Genomic DNA, 24376 nt, shown 5'->3' with positions numbered 1-24376 from the left:
AATTCTTAGCGCAGACCTTTTCAGGGAAAAAACCTCCTATCTCGATATAAAAATTTGTCAGCGAGACCGTACTGTGACCCTGGGTAAATTGTTCCACTGGTTAACTAACCTCGTTCTCAAAAACATATGCCTGCTTTTGTCTAGCGTTAGTGGATCGCGTTACACCTTTGTCTGCTCCACGAGAAGAGCGGCACTTGTAGGGGAAGCTGCAAGAGGACATGACCAGCGAGAAAGGAGCAGCTGCAGAACGGTGGCCTGAGATGAAAGCCAGACTCAACAGGCTGATCGCCAGGGTCCTAACTGTGAATAGAGGAGGAAGAAGTATGCAAGATGAGAGGGCCGAGTGGAGGACTAAAGAAGTGACAGCCACTGACTGATCTTGTCACAGATCTGACTACAAGAGTGACCAGAAACTGAAAATAACTTTGACCCTAGGGATAAATTTAGAAGAAAATGGAAAGGAATTCCTCAGGCTGTAAGAGACTATGTAGATGGACTTAGCTGGTAGGACAGAAAAGCTGAAGAATGATTTTTTCTTTCTGTAGCACCCATGCCTATGCTTAGACTGCATCCCTCTGTTGACAGACAGAGGGATGCAAATCAAGCACTTCGAAAGTGCAAATTAAGCTGGGATTTAAATATCCCATGCTTAATTTGCATAAACACGGCTGCCGCTTTTTTTCGAAACGGAGCTTTTTCGAAAAAAATGGCAGTCTAGACGCGGATCTTTCAAAAATACAACCCTTTTTTGAAAGATTCCTTATCCCTCATAAAATGAGATTTACAAGGTCTTTCAAAACAGGGTTGTGTTTTCGAAAGATCCGTGTTTAGACTGCCGTTTTTATTTGAAAAAGCTCCATTTCAAAAAAAAGCAGCAGCCATTTTTATGCAAATGAAGCACAGGATATTTAAATCCCGGCTTCATTTGCACTTTCGATGTGCCTAATCTACATCTCTCTGTTGACAGAGAGGTGTAGTCTAGACTCACCCCATGTTATCCTTGAGTCGGAAGCTTCGTAAACAATATGCTGCAGCTCAGTCGCTAGATCAGGGCTGAGCGTGATCCGGCCTGCCAAGCCACTTGATCCTGCCCGGAGCCCACCTTGGCGGGGGTGTGTGAGAGACTTTGCATGCTCCTCTGCCCTTGGGCACCGATTGGCTTGGGGCCGAGGTAGATAAGAGGTCTCTTTTCCATCCCACCCCATTAAGGGTGAGGCGTACAAGTTAACCATTCACATCCCTACTCATCACCTCAGGGGGAGAAGAGGTGAGATTCTGCCAAAAAGGTATTACAACCGCTGTGCCACCCTTAGAGATGATAACATTCGGTGTCCCTCCACCCCTGGCCAGTGTGGAATGAGCCCCGTCTGATGGGGTGGTTAGTGCTAACCCTGACACTCGTCTCACACACCATAATCACAGGAATAACTACTTTGCTCAGCCCTTGTGCAAGTGTGCAAGGAACGGATATCCCTTGGGTCCTTGCCCAGCCAAAATATCTGCATGGGAACCAGGCATGTACTCTCTGTAAGCCAGTAAAACACTCTGTTCAAATATTAAGAACGTGGGTCCCAAGTATTCATTTGTTACCTCTAGGAAGTTCATGTTTCTTTGTACACAATGGTTTTAGACTTCATTAATATTGTCAATTGCTACTTGAGTGCATTCTTAATTGTACTACAGGCAGCCATTATGCCTTCACCTTCATGATTTTTACTGCACTGCTATCCATTAAATAGATCATTTCAATTTAGCAACAATCAAAACACCCGCTTACACAAAGTCCTAACAATGAATCAGGCTGAGAATCACAAACAACCACGCAGCAGCAACAATAATCAAAAGCAAATAACGAATTAATTCAGCCAGTCAATACAGCACATTACAGATGTTTGCCATGCTAGGAAGTCCTATGCAAATAGTTCCACAGGTGAGTAAGCGCTCATCCATGGGTATAAAAGGTTTTTCAATCTGTGCCCTGCGTATTTAACTCAAATATTACCCCCACAACTTTTTAAAGTGCCTAACTGATTAAGAGGCTAAGTCCCAGACAGGTAAGTGGCTAACTCTAATTGAAAGTCAAGGACTTGAGTAAAATTTTCAAATGTTGTTGGGAAAAAGCTATAAATAGACAGTCATGAACCACAGGGGGGGAAAAAAAGCACGTGACATGCTTCATAAAAAAAACCCCCTTCTAATCTACTTTGTAGCTGTCCGATAATTTAAAATGTGTCAAACTAGTCAGTTTCTCAAAGATACTATCTCTCTAAGCAATGCAAATATGATACATTTAAACAATTACAAGCCATCTGAGACTTGTCATTGTCGGGGTTTCTTTTAAACCCACACAATACCTTGTTTATGGTTGAAAATGCCTTCATTCGCCACACCACAGCACAGCAGGGTGTTTCTTGATAGCTGGCCCATGAGAAATATCTAATAGAGATGCACAATGGAACAAATGAAAAACCAAGACAACAAATGCTTGGAGAGAAATAATCAAAGCTGGTATGGAATTACCCAAGTGGTTTTTATGTACTCCAGGGAACAATATTCATTCTTCTCACTGAAAGCGACTCTTGTACGAGAACCCATTTCCACATGTTGCTTGACATGTTTTTTCTAATTTAGAAGCCTTGTGATATTTAGTGGATTTTAATGTGCAGTAATTTTGAATTGAGCCTCCATAAGTAGTTTAAACAAATATAGTCACTATAAAAATAATCGACAGCTTCTGTCATTTGTTGGTTGTCAAGGCTCTCTGCATGAAATTTAATGAAATTTAAGTATGTTGTGTTTTTTTTTAAAAAAAAAAAAGCCACGAAGTTCCAATATTTTGAATTGGAGGAAAAATTCAGACCGTATTAGGAAGATGAAGAATTGCCAAGAATAAAAAAGGTGATTTATCAGGAGAAAGAAAATATGACATGGTTGGAATGCCTGAAGGGAATATCAAAGCCCAGAGGTTTCTTACTTCAGAATATTAAAAAATGTCAAATTTCAATAACTGAAGCAGCTCTAGCATAATAGTTGCACAGGTACGAAATCACAAGTCTGTCAAGACAGCAAACAAATTATTTGGAAATAAGTGTTGCCATCTGAGGCTACGTCTAGACTGCAGGTTTCTTCCACGAGAAGCTTTTTGTGGAAGAGATCTTCCACAAAAACTTCTCGTACAAGAGTGCGTCCACACTACAAAAGTGCATTGCAAAAGCAATGCGCTTTTGTGCAAGAGAGCATCCGGACTACATGGACGCTCTTTCGCAAGAAAACTCTGATTTCCAGTAACAGAATGGCCACCAGGGCACCTGTGCTTTTTCTGATAGGCTGTTTTTGCGCAACCCCCGTTTCCTGTCCACACGCAGCTTTTTGTGCAAGAGCTCTTGCGCAAAAAGGAGTTATTCCTCATAGAAAGAGGAATACCTATACCGCAAAAAGCCCTCTGTTCTGTCGATTCACTGTGAATTTACTTGTGCAAAACACGCTTGAGGTATGGATACGCTGCAGGTTTTTGCACAAAAACAGCTGTTTTTGTGCAAAAACCCTGTAGTGTAGACGTAACCTGATAGATCAGCTGTCTTCATCTTCTCTGCACTAAGGGCCAGATCCTTAGCTAGAGGAAGACAGTATTCATCCGCTGAAATGAGTGGATCAACACCAATTTACATCAGCAGATAACATGGCACTATGCATTTAGGATAGCCTTAAAAATTAAACCTTTCATTTTAATCCACCTGAACCCATTGCACTTACTTGCTGATGGATACAGACAAAGACAGCATTATGATAGTGTCATAGGTGAGTAAGCATCTGTTCCGATGAGCAGGCAGGTTGCAAAGAACAGTTCAGTGTATATTTAATTCACGGAGGAGATTAAACAGCTATTCTGCACATTACATAGGTCATATTTGTAAATTTTGCTTATCATGCCATCCTTCATCTAAAAGTGGAGTGTATTTGTTGTGTAAATCCAAAGCAGTTTTGATTTCTGCATAGGCTCTGTACTTGTTTATAGAGCTCCGTCTAGCTGGAGTTTGTGCTTATGTGCGTACCAGTAAAGCCACAAGCAAAGTGAAGGAGTTGGAGCAGCAGTATCAGAGTCTAGCTCTCCCATCACCTACAGAGGGAATCCAGGAGCATGGGATATGTTTGAAGACATATGTGCCACAGTTATACCATGGATCTTTTCATCCATAAAGAGCAGCATGCGGCAAGAGACTGGGACCAATAGAAATGCTGGTTTAGTTCCTGGCTCTGCCACAGACTCCCTAATGTGGACTTGGGCAAGTCATTTGGTCTTTGTGCCTCAACGCCCCCATTTGTAAAATGGGAATGATACTCCCCACTGCTCCACTGTTATTTATCCATTTAGACTGTAAATACTTAGATATTTGTACAACACCTAGAACAACAGGGACTGGATCTCAGCTGCAGCTTTCTGGCACCATCACCATAAGCCAACAACAAGAATGTATGTTATTCATGCCAGGAGAATAATAAGCAGCCTTCTCAAATGTTGAAGTGGGAGGAGGGAGCTATGACCAATGAGAATATCATTACACAATTAACACCACTTCTGTGGCATTCGTATGTGCCTGTTGTGGGTACCAAAATCTTCTGTTGATCATAGCCATAATGTAACACATGCACATTAAGATAAATGCAGTATGTATTACTTACACATAAAGGTAATAGCAGCCTTTCTGGAAAAGAAAGGCATTTCACATTGTATTTCTTTTTCTGCTTTTTAGGATGGTCTGTGTTATGTTGGCTATTGAAGATCTGTTCTCTCATCTCTATCTATTTCTGGAGAACACTTTTCCATTAAGGCAACATTTATAGGTAGCTATTGATAATCAGTGGTCAATAGACATGCTTTCTAAGAAACTACAGCAGTCTGTAATAGATACTGTAGGGTTGCTATAAGCAAAAGTTTGTTTACATTCCAGTCTCTGGCTGCACGTTTAACCAATATTTTAAAAATTAACCCCACACCAAGTATTGTAAGTTAGTTTTAACAGATGTGGAGACAGAAGACATTTAAAAACACGTTTTATCATCTCAATCACAGGCTTTGTTGTGTAGGAAGACACAGTGTACCTATAAAAGTGTACGTGGAAGAAAAATATTTGTAAACTTTACAGTGCAGATGCTTACACTGTATTGTTAGTACTTAGATATTTGTCTCTAGTGCTCTGTAAGAGCATTTGGGAAGTCAACTGTCCTTACTTTCCTTATTATATATTGTCAAGAAATTTAATGGCTCTTATTGAAGTGTTTTTTAGAGCCCATTCTCTCATCCAACTACTCCAGAAAAAACTTCCCCCAATCTTTTGTGAAGAATATTGAATTGTGAAGTACTGTTCACTTAATCCTTCCCATTAGGACTTGCATTCCTCACTGAATCTCAATAAAGGCTTAGTACCTGTAGGGGATTGACCCCCGGAGGGGCTTGAGTCCGCCCCCTCAGTTACCAAAAGTCGTCTGCCACTCCACGCGACTCACTCTGTGCGTGCCCCACGGCGGTTGGGGGAAGGGGGTCCGGGCCCGCCCTCGCTCCGGACCCCAGCCCAGGGCCCTAAGGTCAGGGAAAGACTCCCCACCTAGCAGGGGGGGTCGAGACCCCTAAACTCCCCTGCTCTCAGGGTCCACGTCCCTGCCCTGGGCCACTTCTTCCCCCGGAACCAATCGGTTCACCTGGGTGCTCCCTCGGCCCCCACCCAGGGCCTCCAACACCAGCTTACGCTCTCTGGTCCTTGCGGGGGAAGCGTCTCCTCGGCCTCTCCCCCCCTTGCCTGGCTCCCGGCCGCTTTTGAATGGCCCGCCGGTCGCAGGCAGATGACGTCCGTGCCTTCATCTGCCTGCGGCCCCTCCCTGGGCCGGGCGTCATGTGACGTCACCCCGCCCCCGTCCTCTTCCGGCGCTATCTGCCGGCCCCGGCTCGTCACCCGGCCGGGGTGCCGGCCCCCCCGTTCTCGCCCCGTGCTCGGCGGTCTGTGCCGCTCCGGGGGGTGAGCCCCCCCGCCATGCTTGCGGCGTCCCGGCGGCTCCTCTCGCCCCCGCCCGCCCCGGCTCGTTCCCCGGCCGGTGCGCCGGCTTCCCTGCGCTGAAGCCGCGGGCGGCGGGCTGTGCCGTCCCGGGGGGTGAGTCCTCCCCCCCTTTCCGCGGCGTGCCGGCGGCTTTCGGGAGGGCGGGGCTACCCCGCCACACGCCTTCCCCCTTAAGTCTGGTGCCCCACTCGCCGTCTCTGTTTCCGGATTCTTGGCCACGCGGGACAGCCAGTCTGCATTTCCATTGTTGGTCCCCGGACGGTGTATGACCCGAAATTGGTAGGGCTGCAGGCTGAGATACCACCGCAAAATCCGTGGGTTGGTGTCTTTCATCTGCTGCATCCACTGCAATGGGGCATGGTCCGTCACCACGGTAAATTTGTCACCTACGAGAAAGTACCTTAGTGAGTCAATAGCCCATTTGAGGGCTAAGGCCTCTTTTTCCACTGTCGCGTACCCCCTCTCCCGAGGGAAGAGTTTGCGACTTAGATAGAGGATGGGATGTTCCTCGCCCCCCTCCTCTTGCGTCAACACCGCTCCCAGTCCTACTTCGGACGCGTCCGTCTGAAGGGTGAAGGGCTTATTAAAATCCGGTTGAGCTAGTACTGGGGCGCTTACCAGCCGGCCTTTTAGTTCTCGAAATGTGTCATCACAGGTTGGGATCCACCTTACCCTTTCTGGTTGTCCTTTCCGTGTAAGGTCTGTAAGAGGCGCTGCTAGCGAGGAAAAGTTAGGGATGAACCGCCTGTAATAACCTGCCAGCCCCAAGTACTGCCGCACCTTTCTTTTCGTGGTTGGGACAGGGTGGTCCCGTACTGCTTGAACTTTGTCCACTAAGGGTTTGAGCTTCCCCCTCCCCACAGTGTATCCTAGATATGACACTTCGGCCCTCCCGAATTGACACTTCTTTGGGTTGGCCGTAAGCCCTGCCTTCCTCAGGGCTCCTAACACGTTCGCTATGTGAACTAAATGCTCTTCCCAGGACTCGCTAAATATCACGATATCGTCAATATATGCTGCCGCGTAGTCCTGGTGGTCTCGCAGGACCTGGTTCATGAGTCTTTGGAACGTGGCTGCGGCCCCGTGCAACCCGAATGGCATGTTCCTGAATTGATATAACCCGAAAGGGGTGGCGAACGCCGTCTTTGCCTGAGCCTCGGGTGAGAGCGGGATCTGCCAGTACCCTTTGGTAAGATCGAGGGTTGACAGGTAGGTGGCTCTGCCCAGGCGTCCCAGTAGTTCGTCTATGCGGGGCATGGGGTACGCATCGAACCTCGAAATCGCGTTGACTTTGCGGAAGTCGATGCAGAACCTTGTCGACCCGTCCGCCTTAGGTACTAATACAATGGGGCTTCGCCATTCGCTACGGGATTCTTGTATCACCCCCCATTCTAGCATGGCCTGGAGTTCTTCCTTCACCGTGCCCCATAACTTTCGCGGAAGGGGGCGCATATTATCTCTCACCACTCTGCCGGACTCTGTCTCGATCTCATGCTGCACCAGCGGGGTCTGCCCGGGTCGGCTAGTCAATACTGGCCTGAACTGGTCGAGGAGGTGGTGCAGCTGTTCTTGCTTCGGGCCCGGTAGCTCCTCTCCGATCCTTACTCCCTCGATTTTTACTTCGGGTTCCCCCCACGGACCCAGCTCGATATCTGTGTCTCGGGGTTCGATTAGGAGGACCTCCCGCGGGTGCCACTTCTTCAAAAGATTTACGTGGTAAATTTGAGTGTCTCGCCGGTTACGGTCCACCCGTATTTCATAGTCTACCGGGCCCAGCCTCCTTATTACCCGGAAGGGCCCCTGCCAGTGGGCCAAGAGCTTGGACTCCCCACTGGGTAGCAATAGGAGGACTTGCTCGCCGGGCTCGAACTCCCTCACCTGCGCCTTCTTGTCATAGTAGGCCTTCTGCCCCTCTTGCGCCTTTCCTAAGTTCTCTCGTGCCCGGTCCGCCAGGGTATGGAGGGTCCCCCTCAGTTTTTGCACATACTGGGCTGCCCCCAGGGCGGGAGAAACTGATGTTTCCCATCCCTCCTTTACTAGGTCCAGAATTCCCCGCGGCCGCCGCCCATATAACAACTCGAAAGGGGAATACCCGAGTGATGCCTGTGGTACCTCTCTGATGGCGAACATCAGTGCGGGGAGCAGCTTGTCCCATTCCCGGGGGTCGTCTTGGGCGAACTTCCGGAGCATCCCCTTTAGCGTGCGGTTGAAGCGCTCTACTAGTCCGTCGGTCTGGGGATGGTACACCGACGTCCGGAGCTTCCGAATCTGCAAGGTCTTGCACAGTTCTGTCATAACTTTCGAGGTTAGGTTCGTCCCCTGATCCGTCAGCAGCTCTCTGGGCAGACCGACCCACGAGAACAGCTTGACCAATGCCTCTGCAATAGCGGGGGCCGTAGCTCTTTTCAGGGCCACCGCCTCGGGGCAACGGGTGGCGTAGTCTACGATGACTAGGATGTAACTGTGCCCCCGCCCCGATTTCTCCAATGGCCCCACTAGGTCTAATGCCACCCGTTCGAAGGGGGTCCCCACCACTGGCAGGGGGACAAGGGGCGCCGGTGGGACCCGGGTCCCGGATGATTGTTGGCACTGTGGACAGGAGTTACAAAAGTTCTTAATCTCTTGGTACACCCCGGGCCAAAAATATCTCTGGAGTACCTTCTGCTGGGTTTTTTCCGTGCCCAGGTGTCCGGCCCACGGGTGCTCATGCGCTAGTTCCAGGACCTTCCATCGGTACGGCCTCGGGACCAGCAGCTGCCATCTCTCCTCCCCTGGGAGTTCCCCTGGAGATACTCGATAAAGGCGGTCGTCTCTTACCTCGAACCGGGGCCCGTCCGGTTGCTTGGGCGGGTCTTCTCCTGGGGTTTCCCCCGTGGTGCGCACCTGCTCCCAGGCTGCCCGTAGGGTGGGATCTTCCCGCTGCTGTGTAAGGAAGTCCCCCTCCTCGACGTCGAGTCGGGTCTGCCCCGATGTCTCAGCCGCCGGGGCCACCCCTGGGATCGCTTCTTCCCCCTCCTGCTCTCCTTGGGCTACCAGGGTCCCTTGTCCCGCCTCGGGCTCCTGTCCGGGGTTCCGGTCCCTGTCCCACTGCCCCAGGAGTCGCTTCAGGCCGGGCCAATCCCGTCCCAGCAGGAGCGGGTATGCTAATCTTGGGCCAACGGCGACTATGCAGTTCCTTTCCACCTCCTCGTCCCCTATCCGTACCCGGGTTGTGGGGTAGTAGTGGATGTCCCCATGAACGCATCGGAGGGCTATCGGCGCGCCCCGGGCCCGCACCGGGTGTATCACGTCCTTCCGGATGATGGTCTGCCCGCACCCCGAGTCTAGTATGGCCTCCACCGCGTTCCCATTAACCCATAGCCTCTTGATTACCTGCGCCGTGCTAGCCGCCCTCCTGTCCGTGCCTCCCGTGCGTCTCTGCCCGAAGGTGCAGTCCATCAGGGTGCAATCCCTTTTGTAATGGCCCTCCTGGCTGCACTGGTAGCAGACTACCTTCGGGGCCCCCTCGGGCAGTGGGGTGCCCGGCCCCGTTTCCGTTGCTCGGTCCATCCTGACTTCCCCCCCTGGGCGGCTCCACCATGGTGCCAACCTTCTTGTCGGAAGGGGCCCCAGGGAGCTCCCGGATCCTCCTCCGGTGTGTTGGGCCCCTGCCGGCTTGGCCGTCCCCGTCTCACTCCTCCGAGGTTCTCTCGGGGTCCCTGTCGCTTCCTTCCCTACCGGCCCTTCGGCGGCCAGGTAGTGTTCCATAAGGGTCACCGCCTCGTCCAGTGTCTCTGGGAGGTGCCGCCGGACCCACTGCTGTCCTTCAGCCGGGAGGATGCGGACGTACTGCTCCAGTATCACTAGGTCGGCCACCTGGACCCCTGTCTTCGCCTCAGGCTCAAGCCATCGCATCCCGGCTTCTTTTACCCGCTGGGCCACTGCCCGTGGTCGCTCGCGAGGGTCATACTTGGCCTCGCGGAACCGCCGGCGGTGGGTCTCCGGGGTGACCCCTAGTTGATCTAAAATTGCTTCCTTGACTTTAAAGTAGCATAAGGCGTCGTTGGCGGACATCCCCCGGTAGGCCAGCTGGGCCGGCCCCGACAGATAGGGTGCGAGGAGGGTCGCCCAATGTTCTGGTGGCCATTTCGCAGCGGTGGCCACCCTCTCGAACGTCACCAAAAATGCCTCTGGGTCGTCGTCCGGCCCCAATTTCGTGAGGCGTATAGGTAGTTGGGTGCCGACCCCCTCTCCCCCTCCGGGCCCTCCAGCTGCCCCGGGTACCGTCACCGGTGTCCCTCGCGCCATTTGCTCCTGCCGTTCCTGGAACTGGTTGAGGAGCTGTTGTAGCGCTTGCATTTGTTGCTGCTGCTGCACTTTCTGAGTCTCCGTCCACCATTCCAAGATCTTGTTTGCTTCCATCGTGTCCTGCTAATCGACACCTCGTTAATTTCTCTTACCCCATCCAGACCCCCGTTTCGGGGCCTGTCGTACCCACATTCTCCACCACGTGTAGGGGATTGACCCCCAGAGGGGCTTGAGTCCGCCCCCTCAGTTACCAAAAGTCGTCTGCCACTCCACGCGACTCACTCTGTGCGTGCCCCACGGCGGTTGGGGGAAGGGGGTCCGGGCCCACCCTCGCTCTGGACCCCAGCCCAGGGCCCTAAGGTCAGGGAAAGACTCCCCATCTAGCAGGGGGGGTCGAGACCCCTAAACTCCCCTGCTCTCAGGGTCCACGTCCCTGCCCTGGGCCACTTCTTCCCCCGGAACCAATCGGTTCACCTGGGTGCTCCCTCGGCCCCCACCCAGGGCCTCCAACACCAGCTTACACTCTCTGGTCCTTGCGGGGGAAGCGTCTCCTCGGCCTCTCCCCCGCTTGCCTGGCTCCCGGCCGCTTTTGAATGGCCCGCCGGTCGCAGGCAGATGACGTCCGTGCCTTCATCTGCCTGCGGCCCCTCCCCGGGCCGGGCGTCATGTGACGTCACCCTGACGTCACCCCGCCCCCGTCCTCTTCCGGCGCTATCTGCCGGCCCCGGCTCGTCACGCGGCCGGGGTGCCGGCCCCCCCGTTCTCGCCCCTGCTCGGCGGTCTGTGCCGCTCCGGGGGGTGAGCCCCCCTGCTATGCTTGCGGCGTCCCGGCGGCTCCTCTCGGCCCCGCCCGCCCCGGCTCGTTCCCCGGCCGGTGCGCCGGCTTCCCTGCGCTGAAGCCGCGGGCGGCGGGCTGTGCCGTCCCGGGGGGTGAGTCCTCCCCCCCTTTCCGCGGCGTGCCGGCGGCTTTCGGGAGGGGCGGGGCTACCCCGCCACAGTACCCTTGAATCCAAATGTTTTAGGTGCAAACGAGAGGAGTCACCACATTTTGGATTATTTCATCACTACTCTGAACGGATGGGTCTTATTCATCCCAGATTTAACTGGCTGGTATTGATGTGAGTTTTGAAGACAGTGAGGTTTTTGCAGAAAACCAGATCTTTCGCCCTGTTGCAGTGATAGTTCTTTCTAGGTGGCTTCCGTAGCCATCAAAAAAACTGCACCATCAAGTAACATGGCATGATGCACAGCTAACAAGACCTAGAATGGATGTTAGTAATGGGAAATAACATTTATGTCTCTGACAACTGTCCTACTAAAATCACTAGCCATTGAAAACTCTCACCATCTGATGTTTATTCAGTGACGTATACAAAGCAACTTTTCCAATCCAATGGAGAGGTGTCTACATCCCAGAGTACCTCAATTAAACCTTAAAACAAAGACTATCGATAAAATTCATAGGGAGACCCATTTATTCACCTTGAATGGCATCTCAGAAGAAGCATTCAGTCAGCCAAGTCAGTTACAAGACATCTTGCTGTGCCTAATATTTTTTCTGTCTTTTGGAATGTCATGTTTTACCTCAACAGTACAATTGGATCTTTCTGGAAGGATACAAAAGGGGCATTCTGGGCATGCAAAACAAAACAAACAAAACAAACAAAAAAACCAACACACACAAAACAAACAAACAAACCAAAACACACACACACAAAAAACAGTGGAGTTGTCAAGACAAAGCTTTTAGCTTTGAACAGATGAGATGGCTACCAGGAAAACTGATTTATAAATGCCACAAATAGCTATTGAACAACCAAATCCAGTTAATATAGCTTTGAAACTTTCAGGGAAACTGTCAAAGGGACAGTACATCCCATGGAGACATCTATATGGTTGACTGAGCTACCAGTATTCCCTTCTGGGAATCCTTGACTTGGCTCAATTTCAGTTTTTCAGAGAATGTCTAGAGGGAGGTACTCTCGGGCCTTTTGGTCTGACCATATCTAGGCTTGGAAGGATTTGATTTTTATTGGTGAAATAAACATTTCTCAAATGTACACTAATGAAGGAAAATGATTTTACTGATAGTAAAAAAAATATAATAATTGTCTGACTTCCCTTCCATGATTCTGAACATTTAATTCTATAATTGGAAAATATTCTAAAAATCAAACATGAATGACAAACCCCTCAAGAAAAATCGAATTCTGACAAGCCTAAGAATTTGGACTGCTGTAAAGCAGTCTGTGAAGGCAGGTAAAATCCTCTCCATATCATTTGAGCGTCCTTATTTTGTTTTTTGGTGGGGAGGAAATGGTGCACTTCAGAGACATTGCGTTCTTCATATTTTTAATGGGAACTACTGGCCCTTTTGCCTCAAATCTCCAGCCAAGATGAATAATCTTTGATGGACTTCTGTCTTGAAGGAATTCAGACCCAACTCTGTCAGTATGTGTTCAAAGGAAGGCCCCAAAACACGCTTGCCCATGACAAGAGTGCCAGACTGGGAAAAACTGCGGATGTCTAAGTGATGAGTGCAGTATAAGAACGTGAACAAATAGAATAGTAACGCTGTCAAATGGAAACCCCCGCTCATCCACCCCCCACACACATGAGGGAGGGAAGGATAGTACTAGAAGTCAAAAGCTTCACTTACCTCTTGACTGGCCTCTAGCTCTGGGCTAGTAGCTGCCTCTGTAACAGCCATATATTAAATAGCTGGGCCTCAGGGTTTAGATTGACACGTACCCCTTGATTTAGAGTATTCCATTCAGATACCACCAAAGGAAGAAATTCAGGCTGCAGCAATAGCTGCACAGTGCATCCTGAGAGCCTTTCGTTTGTGCCTGTTTCTTTCCCAGCATGTGATCGGTTTTATGCAAACGCTACAAAATAGCCTCCCTGAAGCACAGATTACACTTGTAAGGGATGTGTCAGCAGCTCTATGACCCTGATTTAAAAACAAACAAAACCCAAAAACCTGAGTGTCATCCATGTATGTAGTTAAATGCATGCTTTCTTTCACCTTTACCACCGTCCCATCGACTCCTCAGGGAAGCATATACGTAGTTTTTTAAAGAAACTTTTCCTTACCAAGTCACCAATACCAAGTTATTGCAGATGTTGCTAAGTAACTGAAGTGGACCCAGACTGAAAAATGTTTAGGACCCAGAACTACAGGGGAGTCACCATATAGTTCAGATCTGAGAAGACAGTAATTCTGGGGTTTCCTCCTCCCCCTGAAACATCAGATCTGGCCTCAACTGCAGATGGGACCCTGGATGGGGTGGTCAGTGCTCAAAGGCAGCATTGAGAGCAATCAAGAGAAGATGCTCATATATTGGGCTGGCTGGTTCTTACTCACATGCTCAGGGGCTAGCTGATCACCCGAGGTGGCATCAAGAAACAATTCCCACCCCTCCCCCATCACCATTATGGATGAGCATTTCACTGTCTTAGATAAGCTAAGTTACTTATAATCATTAACATCATTCTGAGGTGTATTAACAGGAGCATTGTAAGCAAGACGTAAGAAGTCATTCTTCCGCTCTACTCTGCCCTGATTAGGCCTTAACTGGAGTTCTATGGCCAGTTCTGGGAGCTACATTTCAGGAAAGATGTGGGCAAACTGGAAAAGGTCCAGAGAAGAACAACAAAAATGAATAAAGGTCTAGAAAAAAACAACCTATGAGAAAAGACTGAAAGAATTGGGTTTATTTAGTTTGGAACAGAAAGGACTGAGAGGGGACATGGTAACAGCTTTCAAGTACCTCAAAGGGTGTTACAAGGAGGGTGGTGGTTAAGCACTGGAATAAATTGCTCAGGGAGGCTGTAGAATCTCCATCCTTGGAGATTTTCAAGAGCCAGTTAAACACCTGTCAGGGATGGCCTAGATGGTGCTTGGTTCTGCCAGGAGTGCAGGGAATTAGATTTAATGATTTCTTGGGGTTCCTTACAGTTTTGTATCTTTCTCAGGGTCACTGAGATAGTCTGTGACCCAAGAGGGAATTGAATCCTGTACAATCATACCTTGTACAACTTGTGAGGCACTGCTTGTCTTGGAGAGTTAGTGAGAGCAAAGTGAAAAGAAAGGATGTGTGTGGCAGTGGGGTTGGAGAAATGCTTGTAAGAAAGAGAAAGAGCAGCACAGAGGGGAAGTGATGTAGCATGTGAATGACTGAGCCGGGAACAAAAATCCAGATCTCCTTGTTCAAGCAAGCCAGGGTGCTGGCCGCGAGGCTGCTCAGGCAAGTCTGTGCTTCGAGAGGGGTTACTTTAACAATGGAAGGTCGTTTGAAGGGTGTTTTCTGTTGTTTGATTGCAAATGTGGACTTAAAATTATCATAAACTGGAGGTAGACGAAGACATTGATGGTGAAGACGTACACAGGAGGGGTGTGTGTGTAATTCTATACACGTCCGGACGTTCCATCACAAGAGGTCTAGAACAGAATGGGGAAGCGTGCCTATAAGAGAACGGCATTACTCAATGGAAGGCATTTCAAATTGGTGCTGATAAATTCTCCTCAGCACCACTGCACTGTTCTCACTATGCCAGCAGGTCACAGAAGAACTAGTCTCATTATTTTATGTATTTTTACAAACAGTTATTGGGACTCTTTGTCAGAGCTCGCCTGTAAAGCCAGACTACTCACTTAGAACGATCCTCTGTGCAACGCTCACAGAGAAGTGCTGAAGGTGAACTAAAATAGCTCCCCCTTCCACCTAAAAATAGATACATTTAAGGTCAGTATTTCAGGCCTCTTCAAGGCTAGAGGACATGAATTCCCTTAGGAAGCTGGCAACCTGTTTTTTCCTAGTGGTTTGAAGCTTGTTTATGGCTCTGTAGGGTTGTGATGTATTGTACCTTCAGTAGAACTTGGGGTTGTTCAACCCAGGACTACGGCTCTGGGTGTCACTTTGAGGAGGGAAAATAGGGGACATTCTTCTGCTAGGCTGTTTACAAGTAAGAGAGGATTGTCTGAAGCTACCTGTTTGAGATTTGAAACATCTACACGTGAGTGGAAAAAATGAAGAACAAATCTCACCAACCTTAGCACCCATAGGCACAGGAAATGGAAGTGGAACAAGTGACTAATGGTGGGGGGGATGAGGGTAGGGCAGAACTGGGAAATTCCTAATTACACAAAGCCAACAGCTACGCTCCTGTGTGCATGTGCGGTTTTTCTTGGGGGAAGAGTAAGGAGAACAGAGGGGAGAAGGTGGGACATGCTGTTCCCCCCGGAGAAGGCAGCCCTTCGCATGTGGCAAGCAGGAGACGTAGAGACCTATTGGAATCGGTTCTGAGTTCAGAGACAGTGAGAATTCCAAAGCTGCATATAACAGGGCTTGGTTAGTTTCGCTCTGGAACTCGTTCTCCTCCTTCCTCCTCCCCCTGCACCACAGAGTTCCTTCTTATTATTCCATCACTTGAAAAAGCAAGGAAATTTAGCACAGCATCAGCAATTTCAGAGAACAATGTTGCGTAAATCAAACAGTATAATAGTGCTCTGTGCATGCAAATAATACTCGGGTTGATGTGTACTGATAAACAGGAAACATTTGATTCACCAGCAGTACTGTTTTTCATAAAACAAAGCCATTCAAGAGATACAATTCTCTTTTTTTAGGAGAAAAGCCAACAAACAAAAAAAAACCACTCTTGATTGCAGAGGCAGGAAGACAACAGGGATTTGTGATTGCTAAAAAAAAAAAAAAAGTTTTCACTGTATTTCACTATTTTGACGACCCTAAGACTCTGGAGAAAAGGCCTGTATTGTATCTTTTTTATCCAGAACAAAGAGTCCTGAGACACCTTACAGACGGACAAATTTATTTGAGCATAGGCTGAAGCTCACCTTGTCAGATGCATGAAGTGGAATCTTCAGTTTGGCAGGGATTTACAGATACATGCAGAGGTTTTTGCTAAAACAGTCTCTATTACTATGTGAAGACCCGATGCTAACAAGGCCATGGGTGGATGTGACCTATTCCCAACTTTGCATGTAGCCGTATATCCCTGCCAAACTGAAGATTCCACTTTATGCGTCTGACAAAATGGGCTTTGGTCCATGAAAACTCGTGGTCAAATAAATCTGTTAGTCTTTAAAAGGTGCCACAGGACTCCTTGTTTTTGCTACAACAGCCTAACATGCTTCCCCCTCTGAAACTGTTCTGGATGGTGCTGAAGCACAAATGAAAAGTTCTCTTCTCCCTTAAATCTCCTCCTATTTGTTTTTCCTCCCCTTTGGCCACAAAGTCTCCAGTTCTATTGTCTCCCTTTAAAATAATTGCAAGTACCCTGGAATCACAAGAGTGAGTTTATACAATGCCCCTGTAAGTCCCCGTGCAGAGGACAATATGAGCATAGCAGGATCCTGGCAGCACTATCCTATGCTGGATGAGGTTCTAGGCACTTGTTTGGGGAGGGCCATAAACAATGCTCAAGAACTTAGATGTTTGGAGTCATGGAGTCATTGGCTTAAGCCATCCTTTGAGGAATCCGAGTATGCTCTTGTTTTCCCCATAGATCCCTTGAAATTGGGAGCCCGTAAACTTTGGTAGCTCCCAGGGGAAATTTTGTGTGGTTTTATTAGGAAGAAAGGGGATTGCCCTTCAGCAACCACAACTGCTCCTTTCTCAAGCCCAAGCTGTTTTTTCTCTGGCGTTTCAGATACTTGTAGTCAGACAAAGGATCACGCCACATGACACACATGATCAACGTACCATACGTGTTGATCCAGTTACTCTCATGGGCAAAATCCTTGCAATAGGCATAAATTCCCACCCCAGTTCTGATAACTCAGCTTTTATCCAGATTTATATTAAACCCATAGCTAGGAAATAACTAAGTTAAGATGCAGGCAAGGCTGGCCCACAACATTTTGGCACCTGAGGCGGGGAGCTCAAATGACACCCCCATTCCCCTCACTTAGGACAACAGCAAACACAATTTTCTTCTTTCTGGGTCCTAGTGGCACCCCGCCCCCTCCTCCCAATCGGGCACCTGAGGTGGCTGCCTCAATTCACCTCATGGTAAGGGCAGCCCTGGATGTGGGTAAATGGACAAGAGGTAAAACATAACGAGCTTTATCAGTGTCAAAGTTGTTTTCCCCACTTGCTTAAAATCAATCATGCAGTGGAAAAAATACCAGAGTACCTTTGCCGTTTGTCAAGAACACCTTTAAAATGGAGTGAAAATTCTGAATATCAGCAAAGATACAAATGAATCAGTCACTGACATTACCCTTTGTGAGCTACAAACCTATGGACTAAAGTTCCCCCTCATATTTTCCCATCCATGGGACGATTTTTTCCATCCACATATAGAATAAATTTTGTGTAAACGTGCACCACAGGGCCAACAAAATAAAACCACAAAACCTAGGTGTGGGCACTCTGCTAATCAGCTGGGCGGCATTTGAATGTCTCCTGAGCAGCCGCACAAAAGCATAGCTTACAGAGAGCATTGCTTTGAACCCAATCCTATAAATCTTTGCCGAGTGAAAAATCAATGGGATTATTTGTAGGAGTATAGATTACTCATGCAAATAAGGTTTTGCGGGATGTGTGTGTTTGTAGAGCACCTAGTATAGAAGGCTCCTGGTCTGTTGTTAGGGATCCTCGATACTTTAGTAATAAAAAAAATTCCGGCTTTTTTTAAAAAAGCCACGCACCAGTGATCTTTATCTCTCAGTCTCATTTTCTCAGTGCTGGTGGTAAAGATGAAAAAGAATCAGGGTGGTAAAAAGACCCTGACCCAGCGCAGCATTCAAATATGTGCTTAGTTTAAGCACGTGCTTCCCTAGATCAGGGCCATGAAAAATATACACCACGATTTTAAGACAGATGATATACCTACACACACATAGACAGGATGTAAGGGACCAATAGCCAGCAACCTTCTGACCATTAAAGGTGGTGGTTAAGGACAGCTGAGAAGGTTGCAATAAATTGCAGCACTGCTTAAGGGCAGTTATAGTCTTACAACTCAGCTTCAGCTCTGTCTGCATTTTATCAGAAACAAGCAGAGCTCTTGCCATTCATCCAGTTACATTTTGTGTGACCACAGGGCCTGATCTAAAACTGTCTCAAATCCATGAGAGTTTCCCCATTCAGTTTATTGGCTTTTGGGCCAGGCCCATTGAGGGACTTGTCTGCCACAATGGAAGCCAAAGTTCTCATGACATTTAGGATTGCTGTACACGGACAGTGGGGATGGCTTCATGGTTCGCTCCCTGAAGGAGGGGGATAAGCAACTCGTGTGGAGGCTCCATCACCCTATCCATGAACATTCCTGGCACTTTTTCACCTTCACCCCACTCCACAGAAGGAAGGGGAAGTCAAGCTTCCTACAACTACATGACCTTGATAGATTAGACAGCTGTGTCATTACTGCATATTGTGCTGCTTGGCTGTTATTATTCCCATGTTCCTACCCCTGCAGTGCCCTGTGGGGGACATTTTGGCCAGAGGATCTGCACAATCCCAGACCAAGTAGCTTTGCCCTTATTTCCCCACACAGAGGCTAGCTGTCTACCTTGCCATGGACAGATCTACCACTGGTCTTCACCACTCCGCAGCCTCTGTGGCCTGCCCCTCGAGGAGCAGCAGAACCCCAGTTCTGACTGTGCTTTAGAGACCTTGAAGGGCCACACAAGGCAAGACTGGCTCCCAATTGTATAGAGGAATGGAAAGTTAAACAGAGCCCTTCCAGGAAAGATGTTTCACTGATCGTTTAGCATAATCAGCTCTGCATAACTCAGCAGCCGAGTCCATTACAGGCACTTCACAGCCTGCCAACATCCCACTAATTTAGACTACAACCAGCTACAATGGAGCTAGAGACTGCCTTCACTTACCTCCTATAAAACCCCACTGGGCTTTTAAATGTGTCCAGTAACTTGCCTTGATTTTAAAAACACCGGCAGCGTCCAAATGCTCTTTTCAATTATTTCCAGCTTCTTCATGAAAGCAGCAGTGAGCCCTGCACGGCTTTTTCACGCGATTATGCAAAGCATGCTGTATTTATACCACCTACTCTAGTGTCTCCACTTCACTATGTGGAAGGTAATGAGCTGTATTATTACTATAACCACCATTTCTCCTTAGTATGCATCAGGTGACTCACGTAATACAATATCCTTCCCTGTGCTTACTAACTGCACTCTGTGCCTGAAAGGAATGAAATCACAGACCACAGTAAAATCCAGGGCCTCAGTTCTCCCACACTGGACAGAATACAAGTAACTTGGACAGACGTGAATGGATGTTACTCATTCTGCTTGGGCAGAGTCAGGCTCTGAATAATAAGGATCAGCCATATATAATGTAGCTGTCAACTGGACCTACCCTTTGCATAGGGTCATTGAAAAGTCAGTCATGCGATATATTAACTCAGTTGTTAGAGCCAGAACAGCAATTGGACAGTTACAAAGGAAGGGAACAGTGGTTATTTATCACTATTGACCAGATTTGTTTCCTATATGGGAATTGAGGTGAGGGCCCATAACATTATAGATAAGAGCTTTTAGCTGTACGACATGCACAGGCAAATTTTGCTCTTATTTACACACACGCAAAATATTTGCTCTTATTTACACACATGCAGCCCCTAGGAGAGCAGAGTTTGACCTCCTCCATTTTACAACCATCTCTCAGAGATTCCCCTGCCTCTTATCTTCAAACTCTACAACAACTTTGGCTCTAGAGGTGTTGCCAAGTGTGCTGCTAATGCCCATGGCTCTAACTGAAGAGCAGCATTGATGCTGATGTTATTGGCTGTGTCATTCCAGTGACAAAATTGCTTTTAGAATGGCTTGATCTGACTCCCATTGACTTCTGTGGGAGGCAGAGCTGGCCTTAGGACTTCATTACTTTTACCTTGAACCTCTGGGGGGCAGGGAGAGAAAACAAAACCCCCCATTTCTGTGTACATTATAGCAAAGACATAGCCTATGCCATGCATATATGTTTATTTAATCTGGTTGTTTCATACTATAACTGTATGAATTATAGAAAATTTAGCAGAGAAAGCCTGAGAGGGGCTATTTTTTGTAAGACCAGCTAAAGGAAAAAAGAGCTAACAAGATCAGTGAAGTACCTGTTTTGCATCTGGTGTAGATAACCAGAGTTTGCACATGGCATTTTTACATATTTAAAGTGCCAAGTATTATGCAATAAGAATAATATACAATGGGACAACAAGAGATTTCTGAAACCGGGAATATTCATTACTACCTTATTTCTCCATACATTGGATCCATTTGGTAGGGTAGCTGGCTCTGTCTGAACATATGCTACATAGTCAATCACAATTAGAGAAATTCAGAGACTAAGCATTTGTGAAAACTATGACAGGACAGGATTGTTCTCGGATTCCTGATTGCTGCCAGTACATCCAGTCCTGAAAAGGAAAATCAAGTCTTAATTGTAATGTGCTTTACTTGCTCAAAATATTGTAAAACCTAACAGACAGCATTGCAGGCTGTTTGAATTTGTACTAGTGGTTCACAACAAAAGTAAAAAAGAGAGCATTAAGACTGATATTCTGGACTTGGAAGCCTAAAGGTCAAGTGTCTGTAAATACATGTTTGCTTTATTATGAATTTAGTATTAAATAATGATACATTCATACAGATCTGAATTTAGTATTTAACCATTCATGTCAGACAATTAGATAAGAAAACAAACTGCTAGAAAGACAAAGTTAAGTTACATACAAATAATTAGAACTCAGGCATTTGAAATGGTCTACAAAGTGGCTACAGGAAACAAGATATTTTCTCTTCAGCTTGATAATTTCCCACTGGCATTGATTAAGTTTACTGAGGCAAACACTCTGTACACTTGGTAATCACAGCAAGGAAATCAGATCAAAGAACAAAAAAAAAAAAAAAGCCAAACAAATAAAGATCTTTGACACCCAGTTGGAGTCACACTTAAACTCTTCAGTCTGTAAGGGAACCTAGTAGGATGTGTTTTCTTTGTGGTCATTTCACAAGAGAGAGTGTTAAGAAGCCGTGTGGATGTTCCACTTTGCACGTTCTACCATTTTCCTGGTCACATTTTCTCCATTTACTTGAACTGATAGAAGCCATGGGATTCAATCATCTTAGAGCTCCCCTTACTCCAGCCCCAACTCTTCTCTTAGCTTGAAGTCAGTGAAAATCAAATCAAAGCAAAGAAAGGACTGATCGCAAATCCTCCACTTCCTTTACTATTTCCGGTAGCTTTTTCCCTACCTCCCTCGTCTGTCAGAAATCAATCTCTTACCTACTCTCTACTTCTAATCCATTGATCATAGCTCCCTACATCCTCAGATGCCAGATCACCTTTGATCTTACCTGTCCACCCCCAATTATTGTGGCATCTCTTTTCACACGTAACCTCACCGAATGGGCCACTGAGTGCTAAGTTCCTCTCTGATCCTCCATCCTTTGCAGTTCAAAGAAACTCTTCCTGCAACATCTATGATTCTATGGCCTCTGGACTCTACTTCACCTGTCTGCTCACAGCCCCGCTCCCCTCAGACATCCTGTCCTCACACCTCTGGCCACCTTTTCAGTGGGCCCTTCGGCATCGCCTCCTCTGTTTGAGCTCTCTTCTCCCTCTAGGTGATCTCATTTGAGCTGATTTGCTATGCACGTATACAGCGACGTGCATGATGGACCCCTTTCCTGGGTGAGGTAGTAAGGCAGACGGGGACAGCCTGACTAAACAATGTGAGTGGCATGAAGAGGTGGTTAGCAGCGTAGCCTATTCGCTAGAGCTGCAGCTTTAAAGATGGGTGCAGGGTCACTTCTCACCCAGAGCTGCTGGGTGGATTTTACCATCCTATTCTCCCACCCCTCACTTCAGCTCTATGGAGTCCAACTCTTCAGGCTTCATGTGAGCTGAATGAACGCCGCCTTTCATGACTTAAGGACTCTGCTCTTTCATGCAGTAACACGTGCCATTGTGTTCATCAGATAATTTACCCCAATGTTTCCCAGAGTGTGGGGTGGGTCTCCCTGGAAAGCAAGCCTGAAATATTAATCCTGTGGGTAATACAGACAAGCCTCCATTGTTTTCTAGAGCCTCAGCTTTTATTAAGGAAAGTCTCAAGCTGTTACGGTCACAAAGAAAAAATCTTCAAAAGCTGAAGGCAGTATAACTGCTGCAGATATTCCTTCCGAGTCGACGGAGAGCTTGTAACATTCACCCCATTCATTTCATGGGACAACGCCGATGCCAGCAATATTGTAGCTGTCAGGGCTGTTAGTTGCATGCTTTGCTGAGTTATGAAATGAGAAGAAAGGAAGTTTCCTGTTACGAAGAGCTACACAAGCACTTCCCAGAGCAAGCAAGTGTGAATGCCTGGAGGATGACTTGTTGGGGAGCAAAAGAGGCATCTAGGCCGTCGGTGACAGATGGCAGGGTTTCGGCAGAAATGTGATTGATGTCATTTCTCTACATGCTCCACTTTCAAAAAAGTTTCTCTCAAACTGGCTTACCCAAGGGTTTTAAGTAGGTGGTGTCATAACGTTCCTACAACTGAACAGGTTGTAAGTGCTTTTGGTCTCTCCCCTCCCACGTTGGTTTTCCAGGCAAGATTAACAGAACCTTGCACTCCTTTCAAGTTAATGTGATGGTTCTCAGGGTGCTCAGGACAGAGACTCACCTTAGTACTTTTTCTAGCCCCCCACCTGTGAGGCGTCTTGCTTGTACTCAGCTAGCTGTCAGCTCCCTACGAACACCAGCCTGCTGCTCACTCAAGCACTCTCCTCTGGAGGCCTTACTTTGCCTTGCAATTAAACAATAGTTGCACCCCAGTCCCTGTCCCTTTGAAGCATCCCCTTAGGAGTTCCAGCTCCAACTCTGGCTACTCAAACACCTGTCCTGAAAAGGATTAGCATACACCGCAGCTTGTAAAAGTAGCTCAGGGCCAGCGTTTTGCCTAACATCACAGCACTGAGATACATGTACAGTGAATACTATAAGCTTGTTGTTAAAGATCAGAGAGAGTGAGTCATAAGACGGTAAGGAAGGAGACTGGAAACAGGAGCACCCGTGAAACAAACACAGCTCACTTCTAGGAACTGAACTTAACCTTCTGCCTCAGATATTTCTCACCAAAAGCTTTCCTTGGAGTTTTCAAACAAGGGTGGCTGAGATCCATTTATAATTAACAAAGAATCATTTGCTTCTTAGCTGCAGGATCATGGGACATCCTCTTTGCTTTAAACATTATGCTCCCATATTCCATTGCCTTTCTATGCATCTAGGATAGTCACCCAGGACTTGCTACCCTGTTGATTCTATATGTAAATGAGCATCCATTGTTTTGCCTTACAATGCTCAATTTGCAAGCAGACAGACATGTGAACATACATCTCATCTGACAAAAGCCCTGTTTAACACTGCTGCTGCTGACAGATCTTGAACATTTAATCATTTTTTGTATTTCCACGCACACCTCCTTACATTGTAACATTTCACAATATTGATGACCAATGACATATTGGGGGAGGGCTTCATCTGAAGCCACAGATGACACTTAACCACATTTTTTTCCTTTAAAATCTGGAGTCTAACACAGTTTAGTAAGTGTAGCAAATGCTTCTAATTGTAAGCAAGAAAGACACACACAGGTTGGTTTGCTCTCAATCAGAAAGATGTAGCTCATGAGAATACAACTGGAATGGAGTTTACTGACACAAATCAATGATTTACAAACTTGCTGCATTCAACTAATTCAGTGTGCCGTACAGATTAAGGCAACCATACTGGGCTCATTTTTGGCACACATTCCGAACATGGCTCCGGCAAGCCTTGTTATCTCTTGACTTTTCAATCACAGCACAAGCAGATGGTCAGAGAGGAACCAGTGCCATTTATTTTCCTCAAATCAGGAGCTTTCCCCTTCTCAATTCATCATCACATCTCTTCATTTTGTCTGCCTGCCCTCACATCGTTTATGGTACAGCTGTGATTTGAATACATTGCCCTTCAGTGCTGAGTGTCTACCAGCCATTTAGTTCAGTGTATTTATTCCCT

At 47.4% G+C, this 24376-nt stretch overlaps 1 protein-coding gene across 7 annotated transcripts in view; it reads right to left on the bottom strand.

Annotated features, from left to right (window-relative positions):
- PAK5 (p21 (RAC1) activated kinase 5) overlaps nucleotides 1-24376 on the bottom strand; it is a 229998-nt gene that overhangs the window by 92088 nt on the left and 113534 nt on the right. For 3 of the 7 annotated variants that reach the window (XM_075925680.1, XM_075925678.1, XM_075925679.1), the window contains exon 3: nucleotides 2355-2436. The exons of 2 other annotated variants lie outside the window; for them this stretch is intronic. In XM_075925680.1, coding sequence (XP_075781795.1) covers nucleotides 2355-2427 — 73 coding nt within the window. In that variant the 5' untranslated portion in view covers nucleotides 2428-2436. Of the gene's footprint in view, nucleotides 1-2354; nucleotides 2437-12996; nucleotides 13168-24376 lie in introns of those variants that run through there. 2 more of the 7 variants (XM_025177947.2, XM_075925683.1) reach the window with 2 other exon arrangements.

Source organism: Pelodiscus sinensis, chromosome 3 (assembly GCF_049634645.1).
Source record: "Pelodiscus sinensis isolate JC-2024 chromosome 3, ASM4963464v1, whole genome shotgun sequence".
NCBI lineage: Eukaryota > Metazoa > Chordata > Testudines > Trionychidae > Pelodiscus > Pelodiscus sinensis.
The sequence above is the reverse complement of the archived record's forward strand: the minus strand, read 5'-3'. Positions and strand labels throughout refer to the sequence as shown.